This window comes from Choristoneura fumiferana, chromosome 18, assembly GCF_025370935.1.
Source record: "Choristoneura fumiferana chromosome 18, NRCan_CFum_1, whole genome shotgun sequence".
NCBI classification, from domain to species: Eukaryota; Metazoa; Arthropoda; class Insecta; order Lepidoptera; family Tortricidae; genus Choristoneura; species Choristoneura fumiferana.
In genome coordinates this window covers 21,049,291-21,067,845 of record NC_133489.1, presented here as the reverse complement: position 1 = coordinate 21,067,845, position 18,555 = coordinate 21,049,291, and the positions used below count along the sequence as shown (strand labels likewise).

General features: G+C 35.2%; 1 protein-coding gene across 10 annotated transcripts in view; it reads left to right on the top strand.

Annotated features, from left to right (window-relative positions):
* Window positions 1–18,555, top strand: part of LOC141438036 (neuronal acetylcholine receptor subunit alpha-7-like) — a 160,308-nt gene that overhangs the window by 110,307 nt on the left and 31,446 nt on the right. For 3 of the 10 annotated variants that reach the window (XM_074101678.1, XM_074101675.1, XM_074101674.1), the window contains exons 2-4: window positions 500–639; window positions 8,719–8,763; window positions 15,902–16,011. In XM_074101678.1, the coding sequence (XP_073957779.1) occupies window positions 500–639; window positions 8,719–8,763; window positions 15,902–16,011 (295 nt within the window). Of the gene's footprint in view, window positions 1–499; window positions 640–8,270; window positions 8,316–8,718; window positions 8,764–15,901; window positions 16,012–18,555 lie in introns of all 10 variants that reach the window. The other 7 variants (XM_074101679.1, XM_074101676.1, XM_074101677.1 and 4 more) reach the window with 3 other exon arrangements.

The following is an 18,555-nucleotide window of genomic DNA, read 5'->3' as shown; positions in this document are numbered from 1 at the left end:
GTTTTTCTGATGAAATAAAATAAAATGAATCATTCTGATCTTAGATCATGCCTTTGATTCGCAACTGTTTTTTTGTCTTAAGAAAAAATATAGGTACGCGTGGAGCCCAGAAACATTCGTTTGTTTTCGCTAATTAAAAAATAAGATTTGAATTTAGTGTAGTGTTTTATAAAGTTGGGTAATTAAATCACGTATTGCGTTAGAAAAGCCCATGAATAAATGCAAATTATTTTACCTTGCTATTCGGCAATGAGCGGTTTTGGCTTTTGTTAGTAATTAAAGATGGATTATGTTCAGATTGTGGACCTAAACGCTAAACCAGTTACTCATACTCCGTTATTCCCCCGTATTGGGGCCAGTTACGAGTACTACCGTTTCTCCCCAGTATCGGGGCCAGTTACTCTTGCTACCGTTCTTCCCCAGCATCGGGGACAGTTATTCATACTACCGTTATTCCTTCGTCTTGGGGCCAGTTACTCATACTACCGTTTCTCCCCAGTATCGGAGCAAGGCCCCCACGAGAAGCGTCTCCTGAACACGCTGTTGGCGTCCTATAACACACTGGAGCGCCCCGTCGCCAACGAGAGCGAACCGCTCGAGGTCAAGTTCGGGTTGACGCTGCAGCAGATCATAGATGTGGTGAGTAGGATGTGAGAAGTGAGAAGTGGGGTCAAATGGGAAGTGGGGTCAGATGGGAAGTGGGGTCAAATGGGAAGTGGGGCCAAGTGAGAAGTGGGTCGAATAAGAAGTGGGTCGAATGGGAAGTGAGGTCAAATAAGAAGTGGGTCGAGTGGGAAGTGGGGTCAAATGAGAAGTGGGAACATGTGAGTAGGGAATGCAGATTAGTTTCAACTTTCATCCCAAACGAGTATATGTTTGTTGGCCATAAACTGGAATGGAACCGGTTTGCATTTCGTAGTGAAGACGACTGGGTGCGGTTTGAGCAGAAGAAGCGCGGGTGGTTAAGAAAAAAATGAATTTTGGAAGTAAAAAAAATAAGTAGAATGATTGTGCTTAAATAATAGAAGATAAGTGAATTTTATTCAGAGATTTAAATAATGGCACGGTTAATATAATACAGGCTCTGAGCATTTAGATTTTAAATAAAAGCTCAACTTTTGTAATTATTAGTTACCGCCATTTGTTGAGAAGTTACATTTCAAAGTTCACTTTTTGTCTAATGAGACATGCTACAGTATCGCCGCGCCTGCGCCTCTTCTATACAACTGACTGTATCCTGTGAAAGTGGACGCAAGATATTGTAAATGCGTATCATTCACATTCATAGCAGTATCTCTTGCAACTTGCAAGCAACGGACTTGCAACTAAAACTAAAACGATATTGATATAAAATTTAAAGCCTGTTTGCCGAGAGTTGACAAATATTATGATAACGTCTTGAAACAGCGACAGTCGTTTAATTATCGCAAACTGTAACGATGGGCGTCGCTAATAGTACAAAGCACGCAATTGTTGTCAAGCGCCGCCCGGTGGGCAAGCGGATATGGCGGCCATATCACGCGCGTGTCGTTTGGGTGTTCGCGTGTTTTTTTAATTCAGAATATTTCAGTATTATGTTTAGGTTTAAGTAATTGATCTAAACACTCACATTAAGATTAATTTGACATCGGATTTTTTCTTTCAAAACATAGGTATAATAGTCACGCCTTCGATGAGTGTGTGGAAACATTTTTCAACAGTATTTTTTTACAACAACAGCCTTGTAAAAAATAAATTTTAATTATTCTATAATCCCAAATATTCTGAATTGATTTAACATCGTATAAAACACGATCCGAGGTTTATTTCTCGGTGACAATGAGATAGTTTTAGTCCAATTTTTTGGAACGGTGATTTGCTAAGCTGCTGTGTGAATGATCGGCATTTCATGTTCAGAACTAAACCCCAAATTATGAGGGTTCTTACTTTAATGATCCTTTTTTCTAAAAAGTTTCAAAGCATTAGCCGCGCGACATTTTTGTGCGGTACAAACACAAATGGTACTTACAAATATTTTATCTGAAAATATGTTGTCCTAGTCTATTAAAAAGTAAGTCTTTATTTCCTGAAAATACGTTTACAAAATGCAACTTTAATGTTAAATTATCCGTAATTAGAATAAGAGCCTGTTATTGGAAAACTATAGATAAGGACATCTACTTTTCAGTCGGTTAATCTTTTACCATTCATGCAAAAATTGCGGAAATTAATTCGATTGGAAACAATGACGTCTAAAAATTATATGATTCGCAATGTTAAAACTAATGGAACTAAAACAGATTTTTGCAATTTTTGCCGTCCCTGATGTGTTAAATGAAAATCATAAATAACTATTTTTTTATTTAAGTAACTACAATGACATCAAAATTCATAAATACTTTATATTTATTTACGGCATTTAGTCAGCAGTGCATTCAGTTATTTGTCTAACCAAAAGCAAGAAAAGTATTGAAGATAAGAATAACCATCCAATTTTAAAATTTACAAAACAAAAGAAAATTAAAAAACAGCGCGCTTATTAAGCGCGGTCTACACAGCGACAAGTAGCCAGGCGAATCCGAAACATTGGCGAGTGACAGCAGCTGTCTCAGCGGTCGCATATTTCAACAGTTCGACAGTTTGACAACCGCCCTTTCAGACCCGAGTGGCTCCACGAAATAAAGGGCTTGAGTTCACTTCGCTGACTGCGAATAAATACGGAATAAATAGAATTGGAAATTAGTAAACATTTGCGGAGTGTTGTTGACATCTGTGAAGCGTCACTTAATTTTAGGTGCGTAAGATTAGTGATGATGTGATGAACTTTAGTGTTTCTTGTTTAACGCGGATCGAAATGCATTACTTGATTAGAGTTTATATCGTGTTAAATGGATGTTAATACTCTACCGATTGTCACATTTACTCGCAATCATATTTACTGAAAACCAGCGCCACGGCTTGTGGCATTATGCTGAGCGGGGACCTATCTAGTCATGTATCTCTTGTCTTTGTTCTATTATTATGTTAATTGTGACGTTAAATAAATGTATTTTCTTTCTTTCTTTCAATATGTGCACTTGATATAACATCAAGCAGCAATTTACGAATCATGTAAAATTGAATGCATTTGCCGTAAGTTAATGGACAGGTTTTAAGTTGGGCTGTGAAAACAAAATCTTTTTCAAACATTTGGATTGAGTTGTTAAAGAAATGGACGTTTTTATGACAAATTACTGGATGCACTACGGCGAGAGCGGTTTGGGATTACCGTTAAGCGTTTTTACACGATTCTAGCGCAGCAAGTGCTTCTATCAGGAGTAAATTTTTAAGACGTCGTTTATTTTACGGTGACACTTCGAATTTAGAGCTAACGTTTTTATGTTTGGGTTGTAAATAAAATTTGTAACCTTAATTTTTTCAAAGTTAAAAAATATTGTCTTATAAAGCTCGAGTTTTATTTCGAGTCAAGCTTAAGTCATAGCTATAAAAAAGTCGCGTAAAGACGCCTATTTTATTACTTTAAACGAAGTATAGTTCTTAGTTCGTCATTACGTGTAATCAAAACGACGCTAGTTTCTTTATTACTTCCGAAAAAAAAAGTAGAGTCAACGGTGTACTTTGTCTATATTTATAATGTCCAAGAGCGTATTACGGCTTAATCTCATTATGCTACATTATGATTATCATAAATCGCGAAATAAGACTATCAAATAGGTAATAAATAATTGTTTTCCCGTTCCTTCAACTTGCTTGCATGAAATAAATGCCGTAAATAAGTATTAAAGTAACGCGTATAGACATCGAAAATTAAGTTGTTTGAAAGTATCTTTCACGATAAATTAAACCGATTGCATAAAAGTGCATTTAGATATCATTAATAATTGATAAAAATGTGGGATAATACAGAAACAAAATAAACATTCTGACGAGGCACCCCCGAATATATTCTAGCTCCAGCTCACCCCAAACAATTGGCTAAACAAAATTGTATAGTATTCAAACGCATGAAGTAAATCATAAAAAGTAAACTTATTGACTAAATTTAATAATTTGTTCCAATTTGTTGGATTAATAAGAATTATATTCATTAATTGAAAATATTGTAGTCGGAATTCTTAGTTTCGGAATAATTCGCAAAGTAAAAACGCTACTTTTGAGCTCAAATCTATCAAAATTTTCACTAATCGTGTTTCCCGACTCCCAATTTGTTAGAATATATGATCAAAAATATCATATATTACAATTTAATTCACATAATAACGATAAAATCTGGCCATGCATGATCTGGTGTTACTTTGCAATGAATGCTAATTTTCAAGCAGCACTTTTTTAAGTAATTAGTGGTTATGAAACTACATAATAAAATATAATCATAATAAACAGTTAGGGCGTGCATCTGTGAGTTTTAGCTTTATATATTTCACAGTGCCTAAATTATGTTGAACAACGTCTTCTGACGGTCTTTGCTAGGTTTTTATATAGTTAAACATACATTTATTTCTTAAATTGGTCATTTTTCTTTATAGTTTATTACATTGTCTTTTCACAATAGCTAGCATTTTTGAATTGACTTCCAATTGAGGTAGTTTGGAAGTGTTTTAACTTTGGTGAATTAGCCTTTTTGGCAGAAAAATACCTCCCATATAAAACTACTTTTGGTGCTTGGATTAGAAAGTTTTCCCGACTCCCCCAAAGTAGAAAACAGTTACAACATGATTTTGTTTAGAAAGATGATATCCTGATGAGCTTAAAACAGCTTGTGAAAATATAAATACAATTGTGGTATTGAAGTTGGAAACGCACTCGTTAAAGATTATCAAAAAATGCTGTTCAAAGTAATTTAGGCACAGTGAAATACATAAAGCTAAAACTCACAGACGTTCTAACATTTTATTATGATTGTATTGTTATTATGTAGTTTCATAGCCACTACTTACTTAAATAAAGCGCTGCTTGAAAATTAGCATTCATTGCAAAGTAATACCAGATCATGCATGGCCAGATTTTATCGTGTACACACTTTATTTATTACCTACTTTGGTCATAATATTGAAAGAAAAATTGGCAAAACATCGAGCGCCTCGTCTTAAGAGTGCAAGAAAACTTGCCACTTTAGGAGTTTCATAGCAAAAAATTCAACAAGTCTATCGCTTTAAACCAGACCACGTGCGCCAAATCCTCGGAATACCAAGTGATTTGTACGTTGAAAAATGCGAAAAGACAAGGATTGAAATGTCTGGCCCTTTTGCTACGAAGTGCAAAATTCGAACTTCGTATCTAGCCGCTGACGCTTATATATTTAATACGAGAGTGAGAGCGACGGTACGATACGAACTTCGAATTTCGTAGTAGCCCCTCAAGCTGGAATCTTGTTAACACGAGAGGAACCTAGCCACAGAACAATGGCGGAAGTGAGCGGACAAAGTCGTTTGAGAAGGCGGGTACGACGTAATGGGAGAAGCGAGTCACGTGACTTTTCTCATTTCGAGACTGTTTTTGAAAGTCTATACCTAAAGCCCGGTTTAGACTGCAAGAAAGGTCGTGCAACTCGTGCTCCATTGCGAGACCGTAAATTGAACTAGTTTGATACGGTCAATCGAGCGCCGCAGTGTAATACAACTTGCATGGCGGTTTTACTTGCAAGTCTAAACTGGCCTTTGTTAAACTTGGCCTTTTTTATTTAATACGAGAGTGACGGTGCGTTACGAACTTCGATTTTCGACTTTCATAGTAGCCCCCCTGGACTTAACGTCATTGTCGCGACTAGGTACGCGCAACTCGCAGCGCGGCGAGCGTATTATGTTTTTTTCTGGCCATTGGTGCAAAACCCTTCAGCCGGAGTTTCCTTTGTTCATTGTGTCCGTTGCGCCCGTTAAATGTCAAAATCGAAAGTCGTCCATCATCCCAGCCTATATACCTACGCCCCGCTGCTGAGGACATGCCTCCTCGCACAATGGGTCCAGCCCAGACTAGCACCTATGAGTTTTTCGGGATTTATGTGCGGAATGACATTTGTAGTTTAACATGAGCTTTACGGTGAAGGGAAACATCGTGAAGAAACTACGTGAGAACTACGGCCCAAGCCCTCTCATTCCGAGAAAAGACATGTGGCCTGTAGTGAGACGTAAATAGGCTGAGATTAATTAATTAATTAAATTACCCCATCACTTGGCTTTTTATAAATAAGAATTCAAACAAAATAAATAGTAGTTACCACTAACTAAAACAGTAATATTCCACAAATAACCTGAAATCTTAATACGATTTGGTTAGTTGTCCATATTTCCGTGATTCATCGTGTATTTTGAGGTTCAGTATAACGATTGTATATACGAATATATATCATAATTGTTAATAACATACGTCATACGAAAGTGTTTGAAGAGCTATTCAGAAATGCAGAAATATCAGCTAAAATGTTTGTTCCCTAACTAGAAAATGGCTGAGCTTAGGGCAAGTTTTAAAGCCCAAGTCCAGTCAATATAAAAAAAAGTTTGATAATCACGGCAACTTTACGCGTATGCTTTCTTGAGAAGCGTTACTAAGCTGTATTTGTCGATGGTTTTAATTCATTCAGCCTTTGTTTTTAAATAGAATAAATGAAATAGCCATGAAATTGAATACGTAAAACCTTTTTTTATAATAAGCCAGCCCCTTTATGATGAAAAGCTGGCAACATACGGTTCTCATTTCAAAATATTCCATTGAAAGCGGTGAATAAGAGCGGGAGCGGGAAGGCAACCACGCTGCTTGCTGCGTTCCGTTTCAAGCATTTACTTTGCCGGCCATGTTTTTGCTAAATCCCCTACTATTTATGAATGGTGGTATAAATACTGCTTACAATTTATGTCGGATGGATGTTTTATTGCTAAAGAAAATGTGGAAAAATGTCGGGAACTGCATTAGATCGCACAATAAACATTTGAGTCAATTACTTAAGTACCAGAATTCGAATAAGAAAGTCATTGGAATAGGTCGATCTGTTTGACATTTAAAATGTGTATCACAAAATTAATGAAGGAATGAAATATTCCACTTTTTTATTTAACTTGTTGAGCCAAGTCAAAAGATCAATGAACCTCTGCAAAGATATTTGCAATGCAAATTTTTATTTTAAAAATGACGTCACGTCCTTGATGTGTTGCGTTTTTACTATCACCTAAATTTGAGGATTTTTCCTGAAAGATAGTTGATCTTACCTAAGTTTTGAGTCATTTTTGAGATTTATGTAACACAGGTTTGAAAGTCAGTGGCTTGTTTTAATAACTCGCATAAAAATCCTTACATAGTTTTTGAAATTAGAACAAGTAGCCTACCAAATTTAAATACAGTTACTAGCAACAATATCTGACACAACAAAACGCGCATAAATATCTGATATGACTCTATTTCTCGGGGCGGTAGGACGTGACAGATATTTCAGAGCAGATATTGATGCAGGTTATTATGTACACCATACATAAAAAAAATACTAATTATACCTGAAAGTGCTAAAATAAAATACGTAACGATTTTGCATTAGCTAATTGAAAGGGGTTAATTCATTTTACAACAGAACCAGGGGTGCTTCATTAATAAATTACTCCCATTTATATTAATTACGCCTTCGGCCACGGCTCTCGATTTGCCAACCGTATAATTATAATGGATTCAAAATCCTAAAAACGACTAAAGTTAGATTAACTAACGACTTGAATAACATTTAATAAGTTTGATTCGAAATGTAAAGGTCAGCATAAGATTTCGTTCAATAAAGCGGACATTGGCTCTACATTTAATTTTCAGTATTCGATAAAGTAGAAAATTAACACTGTTTCAGAAAAATCTATGCACTAATAATTATGAGTAATAAATACATCTTGATAACCCAAGGGGCGAAATTTGCCTCAAGTTTGTGAAGTGTCAACGAAACCTGAAAGCGCGAGTCAAAACCAATTTAATTACAAGTATATTAAGCGAATAAAACAACTTTCTGAATCGGCCGTAAAACGCTAGTCGTCACAAAGCCTCTGTTATTCGCTTGAATATCTCTTATTTAATTGCTTTTGCTTAAAGAGATCTTGCTATAAAACGGATTACTGCTTTCCCAGCAAATTTATCGGGGGCAGGAGATTAAAATGAGTCTGTGGCTTTAACGATCAAGACTTAGCGCAACTACATGCACACCTCCATTAACGAGATTAATATAAAGAGCCCACCAGCCCCATCGCTCGCAGATGATAACGTTTTAATGTTCATCATGTGTTTTCGTTCCTTTCTTGCGTCGCCGCGCGTTCGTTTAACAAAATAAGGATGAGAAAAATCAAATCCTGACCACGAACGTCTGGCTTAACTTGGTAAGTGGTAGGAGCCGGTCGGGCGCCGCGCCCCGCCTCCCGAAACACGTCTCACGTCACAGCACCTCAACTTGATGCACCGTATTCTAAATCAATCTCGCTTCCGACACATTCTTGGAGAGTTCTGCACCCTTGGAAGTTCCCGGAGGCGGGCGTGACGGCGCCGCCATCGCGGCCGAGTGTCGCATGGAGATTCGGTGTGTCGTGTTGTACACATTTCGCATAATATATATCTATATTAGATTGTGTGTAGGCAGCGCGCGAGGCGTCCCGTCGCGGACGCAGACGCGTCGCGCGCCGCCAGCCCCCGTTGTGTGTCCAGAAGGTGTCGAGTCACAGTGTTTAGATTATTATACTGACTGCGTCCTTTTTCTGTTTTTGTTGACACCGTCTAACCCAATAGGACGAGAAGAATCAACTACTTATAACCAATATATGGCTGTCATTGGTAAGTGTGATTAAAAACACGAAACTAAATTAACATTTAATAAAATTTCTAACTTTTACGTTTAACTATTTTGACTTTCTTTTTGTTCGTGTTTATGTTTCACTTCTTTTTCTATTTCTAACTCTGTTCCCTTCCTCCCGATGCGTTTCCTTTTCTCTTTGACTGTCATTATTTAATGGAAAATTGCATTGCACTGTGGAATATGCGGCAGTTTTGGATTTTTCTGTCATGATATGTGTAATGGAGAGTTGTTTAGTTTTTAATCCAGTGGCGGAGTAGTGTAGACCCTGTCTTATCTTTCGCGAGTGCAAATCACTTCATTGATTTTATTTAAAGCAATAATAATGTAGGATTTTTAATTAGTCGGAGCCTGAACCTACAACTTCGTGATAAAATACTAATATCGATGGCGGCCAGTATCTACAGATAGGCAATTTTCTCGGAGAGCTAAAATATGTCGCCCGATATGACCCTTTGTGGTGTAAGTGAAAAAGCAAGACCTTCTTTTAGGAATCTATTAAGTACTCAACCGGTTAATCGATATGATAAATATTGGTATCGAAACTTGAATAATTCTTTGTTAATTAAAATTATTTACCTGTAGTTAGAACTGGCATGCGCGTTTTTTCGAACAACAGGGGTTAATTTTTGTAAGAAGCTCTCATAAGATACCATCTAGGTGTTATATAGGGCTTAGAGTGCAGTTCATTAGGCAATATTAAACATGTACTCGTATTAAGCAGTGATGCGTCACTCCATAACACAATAATAAATTCTTTATTATGAATGCCTATTGTTATAAGAATTTCATAGAGGATTAAAGACTTAAGAAACTTGAAACTAAAGACTAATCGAGAGAGTGAACACACAACAAAATCAATAGGATACAATACTTCTTCGCCATTATTATTTACCCGTAGTGTATTCTCTTTGGCAATTGTCACAGCAAAATGAACCCTATGACTGCTAATCACACCGCCGGCGGTGAGCTGGCGGGTAGATAATACAATTTATTATAGCAGTAGTCAAAGGCAAGTATCGCATCTGTTGCGTAAGTATAGTAACTGTAATCTGTGAATTAAGTTGTAGTATAGCCAAAATAAATAGGTTTGGGTTCCACTGATGAAATTTTCGGCTATATCGCTTTAAATGAAATTAGTCCATTTGTAGCAGATGTTTCTGCTTGAAAACTATTTTATAATTTAAACTTTAGTATGTATCCTCTATATTGACAAAGTAGACCTTTTGCATTTTACATAAGTAGTCAACGTAATCAGAAACTAGTCTCGTCTAAGGTAAGTAACATCATAATAATGAATGTAATGTAGTCAAGTCAACTGTACAATGTAAATACTACTTTAGGTCCTAAATTATATACTTATTTATGTAAACTGCCGCGTAATCCGCAATGTTTAACAATATGTACTAATGGTTGACGTTTGATAAAAAAACTAATAAACAGCCTTGGTTTTGGCCGTGGGCTTTTAAAAAAAACAAGGTCCTTGATGTCATGGGTGGGATGATTTCGTAGGTTGTCTAGCTGTCAATTGAGAGTATCATATTGGATGTTATGTTGTATGATGCACTTGGATGAGACGTGTTGCCCACTGTACATTGATTCTGCACAACCCGGGCCCGCTGATTTTTGTATGGCTACAGATTGTAGTATTTTGATCTGCATGGCCATGGAATGTTAAGGTAAAGGTGACTAAGCAGCTCCCGTGGCTGCTTCATTCCAATCGGCACCACGATGGGACCTAAAAGAAAGATTAAAAAGTTTGTTAATAGTTTTAATTTGGATTTTTTGTGCCAGGATCATTATTTTCAAAGACAATCAAGTTTTTTTATTGCTAGTGAGCTCAGAGCAAGTAATATCGTTTGAGTTGGTCGAGATAAGGTTGAGTTATTATAATTTGATTTAAATAAAACTGTGTCATAAAACGTTTTTTAATTGGTTGGTATTATTTGTTTTTTAGACTTTCAGTTTTTTTTGTTTCTTTTTTAAAATGGTAAATAAATAAAAACGTTTAATGTACATACTTTTGATACTGGCTGTAATTTATTGATGCAATATTTGAGTTATTCTTTTAACGGTTTCCAGCATTTAAGGTATGTTTGTTGAGCGAGTTAAATAATATAATTATTTAGCATTTACCAATATGGCAGCTTAGACCCTAAATGTAGTGACCCCAAAGTCCTCGGTCTTGTTAAAAATATAGGAGAGCAGTCTTTCTACGTACAAAAAAATGCTTTAGTACTTAAAGAACAATTGTGAGTCCGAAATTAAGATATTCTGGTGCATGATGACTTGGAACTTTCCTTTGCATGCGTAGAGCTTTTGTGACCTTTTTGTACTTCTTTTTTTAATATTGTACATGATATTTACTGGCCATTGTGATGATATTTGAGCTAAAACTCTTCGCGTGAACAAATGGCCAGTAACTCGTATTTATATATTGTATGTATTTTAATCCCTTTTTAGTACAGCACTGTATTTTGTACATATGTATGGTTGTGCTAGTTGTGACGTTTAATAGATATATCTTAAGAAGTATAAATCGATACTATTATTGCAAACGTTTCATAATTTATCTCAATTGTTCCTTCTTAAAACATAACCACGAAAATCATTTAATTATTAAGAGTTATTGTATATTATAAGTTTTATTGTAAACTTTTGACACTACTTTATGGTAGTGTCAATTTATCACATAATAGCCATGGAGTGGTGTCAAAAAAACGACAATATTTTTTTTGGCAAAGTTTTACGAAGTCTTATTCTTCCATAACTTTAAAAACGGAACGGCAAGAAAGTGCCAATTTGTTTGTCTTCATTATTGACGTATATTCACTCTGTTATGCTTTCTACCTACTATCTTCATGGATTTAATACAAATGATATAGGTAGTTAAAAAGTTTACCGAAGCTTAATATTATTCGAAATTAATGAAGAACGTTTCTTCTAGGTTTTTAAAGTTCTATTCAGGCTCCATATTTGGCGGTAGATACCTTTAAACAGATCTACATCTTTAAGATCTGAAAGTTGATTAGCATTTTATATTAACTACCTACCTAGTTGGTTAGCTTTTTTTTATATATTACTCTGCCCATCAGAGGAAAATTTTACTAGCGTCTACTGTCTAGTGCTGAGGTCTAGTGTATTTTGCCTTTATTCGTTAAAAAATCTAGAAAACAAATTATGAGAGGTAATGGTGGATGACCGATAACGAGATAAATCCCAGAATTACTATACGATATGCCTATCTAATTTATTAAAAGTGTAAACAAACCGATTTCATCAAAATTCTTGTATAAACACCCACTGGATCGAATCAATAGCACATTTATCTATAATTCGTGTCTTTTAACTAGATGTCTAATCACTTTTTTCACCAAAATTCACTTGATTTCAATATTTATTTTTCATTTGAAAAATCTTCGTCAAAATCTGACGTTATTTTTTGATTGAAACATGTGTATTATCTGTAGTAGCATAGACTAGCGAAGAGATGGTGGAAAATTTGACATTTTAAAAATCGATCAATGCGCGGATGATAAGTGGTTTTGATTTACATTCCTTATAATTAAAAAAAAGTTACTGCTTTTATAATTGAATAAACGGTCTTTGGAATTAAATCAAGTATTGTAAATAATAAAATAGACAAAAATACGTTGATCTATTCAATTAATAAACAATCGATTTACAGAACAGATTAATTATTTTGCAATAGGTTCTAGGTTTTCACATCACTAAATGTCTATGGTCGGGTTAATGGTGTCTTTGTTTACGCTTGTTATAAATTGGATCGGAATACAATATAAACAAGTAATTAATCTAAACTGAAATAATAAAAAAATACTTGTCAAATAAAAAGTCTGGGTTTCCGCTGTCAGGTAAACTTTTTGACCAGGAACCATAGACGAGTTTTTTTTTCTTGAGGCTCAGTCATTGTTCATTTTAAAGAACGACGCACACAGTCGTTTCTGAGAATTTGGAGGCTGAGGAGCTTATGACAGTATACTTACTTTATTTATTTAAAAGAATATCAAAAAGACAACAAGTTACATTACAGGTCTTAGTTTTAAGGAGTAACAGGTACAATAATGTACCCTCTAGAAATTGAATAAATGATTTTTATTTTATTATTTATTTATTTAACAGGTTGGCAAAAAAAGTACCTATTTACACTTATAGTAACACACTATAAGGATAAACTATAATTAATAAAAGTAACAAAAAAGGTAACAATTGTTACATTATATTACATAGTTATATGATAAAAAAAGTTGAAGTTAGTTTAATAATGTGCTAAAGTGCAATACAACACAATATTGCCTCTATATTCAACGTCACAATAATAAACAATACAGAAAATAGGTAGATACACAGAGAAAAATTAAAAGCCAAATTAGGTTAGGTTAGAGCGATCTTTTCAAGGTAACCATTTCAACTGAAAAATTAATATAAGAGATTAAATCAGGTTGAAGTTAGCATTGGATTACTGAACACTAAGAATTAATCTAAAAAAAAGAGACATTAAATTATATACGTTTGATTATTAAAGATTATCAAAAATGATAAATGTTTCGAATGAAATTAGGCTTCTTTGCAATGATTTTTTAGGTTACTTTACGTTGGAACAGTTGCTTTGTAAGTGCCGTTTTCTCCCCAAGGTTAAAGAGTAGCTCCAAAAATTACGCTGTTATATTGATTTATAAATAACAATTCTCTTTGATGTCATAATTACGCCTTGGCGAGGGTGCGAGCGCGCTGAAACGACTAATCTGTCTCACTCTAACGCGTACCAACTGGCTGTACTTACATAGACTCTAGATGTGTAAAGGCAATGGGAATCATTTACAACCTGTCCTACGGACGTGCCCAGGCTGTAGCGAGATTGAAATGGAAAGTTATCTAAGACTAAGATATTATTTCCCTTCTCTTTGTAAAAAATCGTGCTAGGTTTGTTTTGAGTATTGCCATTTCAGAATTTTATTTGAAAAATAATTTTGTTATACTTATGAATTACAAGGACCCCTTTTGAAGAACGAGTCTCTCTTATCTATTTTTTTAACTTAGAAAAATTACCACGTTATTTCTTCCAATGTTAATTAAGTACCTACCTTTAACGTGATAACAATTTATCACAATATAGTCTTGGATTTAATTTCCCTCTCAATTCGAAGCTCAGGAGAACTGAGACAAATGCTTGCAATGAAATTGTATGAGACCTTTGCACATATATTTCAATTTAACATTAGCACGTTGAATCAGTAACGTAGGGTCAATTGCTGGTTAACTTTTTTTTAAATCGAATTTCAACCACTTTTATTTTTTGGATTGACTTGAAATTTGGTACGGGTAATAATTATGTAGATAAAATGACAATGTAAGGATTGCCAATAAAATTAAATAGGCCTGCCAGTAAAATGTTGAGTGATGGTGTTGATGTTAACTCCACGCTTGAAAACTTCAAGGCTGTTCTACTTTCAAAATGCAACACGGTTATTATAAAGATCATATTAAAACTTGTCAAGTTCTGACAGTTCATAGACGCTCTCATAACGGGCAAATACGTGGCGCGAGACACTGCCAACTTGCCGGTCCCAACTTTTGTAATAAGGGCAAAGTTTGTAGGGCACAGTTGCTTTGTTTTGTCTTATCGAAACAGGTTATATTACAAATGTAGCCGAGCTAATTCCAGCCAGTTGGTACTTGAAATGGAAAACAATTTTGAAGTTCACATGATTATCTTGTCTGTGGTTACCGTGGAGCTGTTTAAGCTACATAATATTAATGGGAGATTAAGATTACCTGATCCCTAAGTACCCTACATGACGGGTGGATTGGCACTAGCTGCCATGCCGTGCTATTTTGCAGTAAGTACACTAGCTCATTGGACCCTCTCTCCAAATTTCTCTTACTCTGTAACATATCTTAATGATGAGTGGGACTAAAAGTAAGTAAATAAAAGCAAGGACATAGCATCTTTGGTCCTTAAGGCGAAATAATCGCAAAACAAAATGGTGAGAGGGAACAGATTCTATGCACAATGACAATTACTGTACGCGTTCGTCACAAGACAACGCTGGGCTCCGAAACCGCCTTATGTTCCACTACACTATACAATCGGTAGCACATGCAAAAGCTTAACTGTCGGGAGGACTCAAAAAGTCCAATGTCGGTAAGTACCCATCCTAAAGCAATGTAAGCAAGTTTGTTACACTACCTACTTTGGAGTAAAGGTAAGGATCGGGTGTAAATCAACTCTGTTAATAATCATAAACACGTAAAAGTATCAGCAAAAAAAAAGGACGTTTAATGTCCGTATTAAAGTAAAAATTAAACTTAATTACACAGTTATTTTTTAGATGAGTTTCCTTAATCCTTAGAACTTAGTCTTCCTAACAAAAAGTATTATAAATTAAATCTGGCAAATGGCCTGGATGCCTAATTATAATTATAGAACGGGCACGACCCCGGAGTAACATTATGACGTCATTAGTGGCTGCTGCTAAGACGCTCGTAGCTAAAAAACCTTTTTAATTGAGAAAAAGTTTCCAACCGAAAAGCGAAAGTACTTGCTAAGTATTCAGACTGCTTTTCTGCATAACTAGGTAAGTTTATTCCCCAGGATAATGATGATGTGATATACTTCATAGTATAATTACATACAACTAAAAAGTCTTGGAATAGTGCTCATTATGATATTCCAATACAAATTTGGTGTTTTGCTCAGTAGGTATTAATATGCCTATATTTAAATGTTCTGTAGGTACGAAAAATATCCCTAGGCTCTATTGATTAGTGTAGTTGATTTTCCATTAATCCAAGATTCAGCAGCAATTGTCACGCTTCAAAATTGTTTTTCAATTATACTCTTTTCTTGCTAATCACGATCGTGTGTTTATTAACACAATTTTTTGAAGTAAAAAAAATATAGAACAAAATATGAGATTTTTATAAAATTTGCAAACAATCATGAGGAGCATTTTTGCATTCCAAATTCATATCCATAAAATACTAGTAGCACGTGTTTGCTTTATTATTTAAAATGTAACAGCTTTCACGGTAATACAAAGATGCTCATTCACTCTGTCCCGTTCTAATTCATAACACATGTTCTGCGTATGACAGGAATGGAACGACTACAACCTGAGATGGAACGACAGCGAATACGGCGGCGTGAAAGATCTACGCATAACACCAAACAAGCTATGGAAGCCTGACGTACTGATGTATAATAGGTGAGAGTAGGGTTACTGATTGGTCAACGAAAGTTCACCGTTGATTAACTAAAGTTACCCGATGGTTGACGAAAGTTACCCGTTAATTGACGAAGTTACCCAATGGTTGACGAAAGTTACCCGTTAATTGACGAAGTTACCCAATGGTTGACGAAAGTTACCCGTTAATTGACGAAGTTACCCAATGGTTGACGAAAGTTACCCGTTGATTGATGAATGTTACCCGATGATTGATAAAAGTAACCTGTTGATTGACTAAAATTACCCATTAATTGACGACAATTATCTATTGGTTAGGGATAGTGACAGACAAATACTGGCTAGTAACTGAATAAAATTACTTCAGGATGAATTCTACCTTGAAAATGATACATACTCATAACTCCTGACAAATAGTCATGGGTGGGTACTACAATTATTTCTGATGGACTTAATAGGATTTAGCACTCTTTTTTTCTAATGGGTCTTTAAATTAATCATACATATTTAATGTAAAATTCATGTTCACGCTACGTACTAATATGTACAGCGAGAAATGAAAAAAAAATCACTTTCATTAATAATACCTTCCTGAATTAATATTTTATAAGACAACGCACGTGAATAAGTACAACGTATTACAAAGTTTTTCTGCAGAAACGTTAAAAAGCAAATTGTTTAAGTTTTTTTCGTGAGCTTAGCACAAAAAGGGGTTAGTAAATCCCGGATTGTGCTAAATCGTGGCTGTGGGACAACACTGCCGAGTCGGGTAAAAGTGGGAGTTTTTTCCCACCACAAACAAAGTCGTGGCGAAATGAATTATTGTCGGGTTTTTTGCATGGATTTATTAAGGGCTCAAAGGGTTGTACCGTTTGAATTCAATGAATTAAATTAGATTCTTGGAATGGACGCGCAATGTATAATGCGCCCCAAATGTTTTGATGCTACGCGTTTTGAATTACAAATTTTAATCACCTACTGATGAATATGTTATGAATGTTGGTATATTGCTTTTCTATTAAAAAAAATGTCGCACTGAAGAACAATAGAATATTTAAATTATTAAGCATACAGGAGTACCTACCTAATGCATGAGGAATGAGGAGCCGTTAATTAACCTAACTAATTTAGAAAAGTTGCAAACATTGATACCTATTGTTATTACAAAGTTCAGTATCTCCAAAATGGCTGCACTAATTTTGATGAAACCAAGCTAAAAAGAAACCACAAGGAAACCCGGACCCGTTTGAAAGATACGATGCCAGTGACAGACAGACATTGGCGTCAAACATAACACCCTTATTAGCGTCGGGAGTTAAAAATAAAAATTATAATATATAATTCCATTTCATTCACACATTTCGCTAAGTAACATTTCTACTTAATTACCTAACTATACGCGAATGAGAAAACAAAAAACATCTTAAATTCTATGATGATGGCCAATCAGCGTCTAAGGATTTTTCCGTTGCGGCAACGGCGTGTTCTAATTGGTAGGATATTACTTTTTACCGTTACTCCCCTCTTTCCTAATGGTCCGATTAAAACATTGATTTTAAAAATGGAACGATTATTTAGATGGGCGCCTGGGTTATTAACTCCACATTTTCTACCCCTTTCGTTTATCGGGAACTATTGTTTTCTTTTCACATTGAAGACGACAGTATTTTATTTTGAGCTCTCATTTAAGGGGATCGGCTCTAAACAAAGTATCGTCCAACTTTTTATTTATACCGTGTTTTTCTTGATTTCAATTAACTACGATAAACAGCGCAGTTTATCAAATTTTTGGCCAAATCGAAAATAAAACTTAAGTACATAACTTCGCGCCATTGTTGTACAAACTGAGACATGGATGCACAGAAAAACCAGAAAAAGAGACCAGCGCTGGGAATCGAACCCAGGTCCTCAGCAATCCGTGCTGCGTGCTATAACCCCTACACCACCGCTGGACAGGAATCTAGACACGAATTTTTCCTATGCATACATATCTCAGGTTGCTTATTTCTACTACGCTACTTATGCAGCAGCACTAGCGACATCTATGTTCCGCTCTCATCGAGAGACGTCACACTCTTTCGGAACCAACCGCTCACCCAGACAAGAGATGTCGCTACTAAGCAATCAAATAAAAAAAATACAAAAAGACTCCAAAAAACCAATCATTAAATCTACTAACCTAACCTAACGACTGACACATGAGAAGGACATGGAAAAACTCACGTTTATATATTATATATAAGTACCTTAAAACTGCTTTAGTTACGGACTTTTAAAACGCATCATAAATTAAGAGTCTTTTAGAGTGTATGCGTATAATTAAGTATAGTTATTCTTTATTAATTATTGTATTTTAACCAGCAAAAGCTCAGCTACTAGTATTATAGAGAAATTAACTCTATTTGACCTGTCAAATAATCCGTTAAAGTTAACGGAAATCAAAACTAACACGTTGCATAGCTTGCCTGTCAGGTGGATGACATTATTTTTATAAGAATTCATAAATTTCAGTGAGTTTCAAATTGTATGCGGCAGTTATTCAAAATGAATTTACCAAAAAAAACG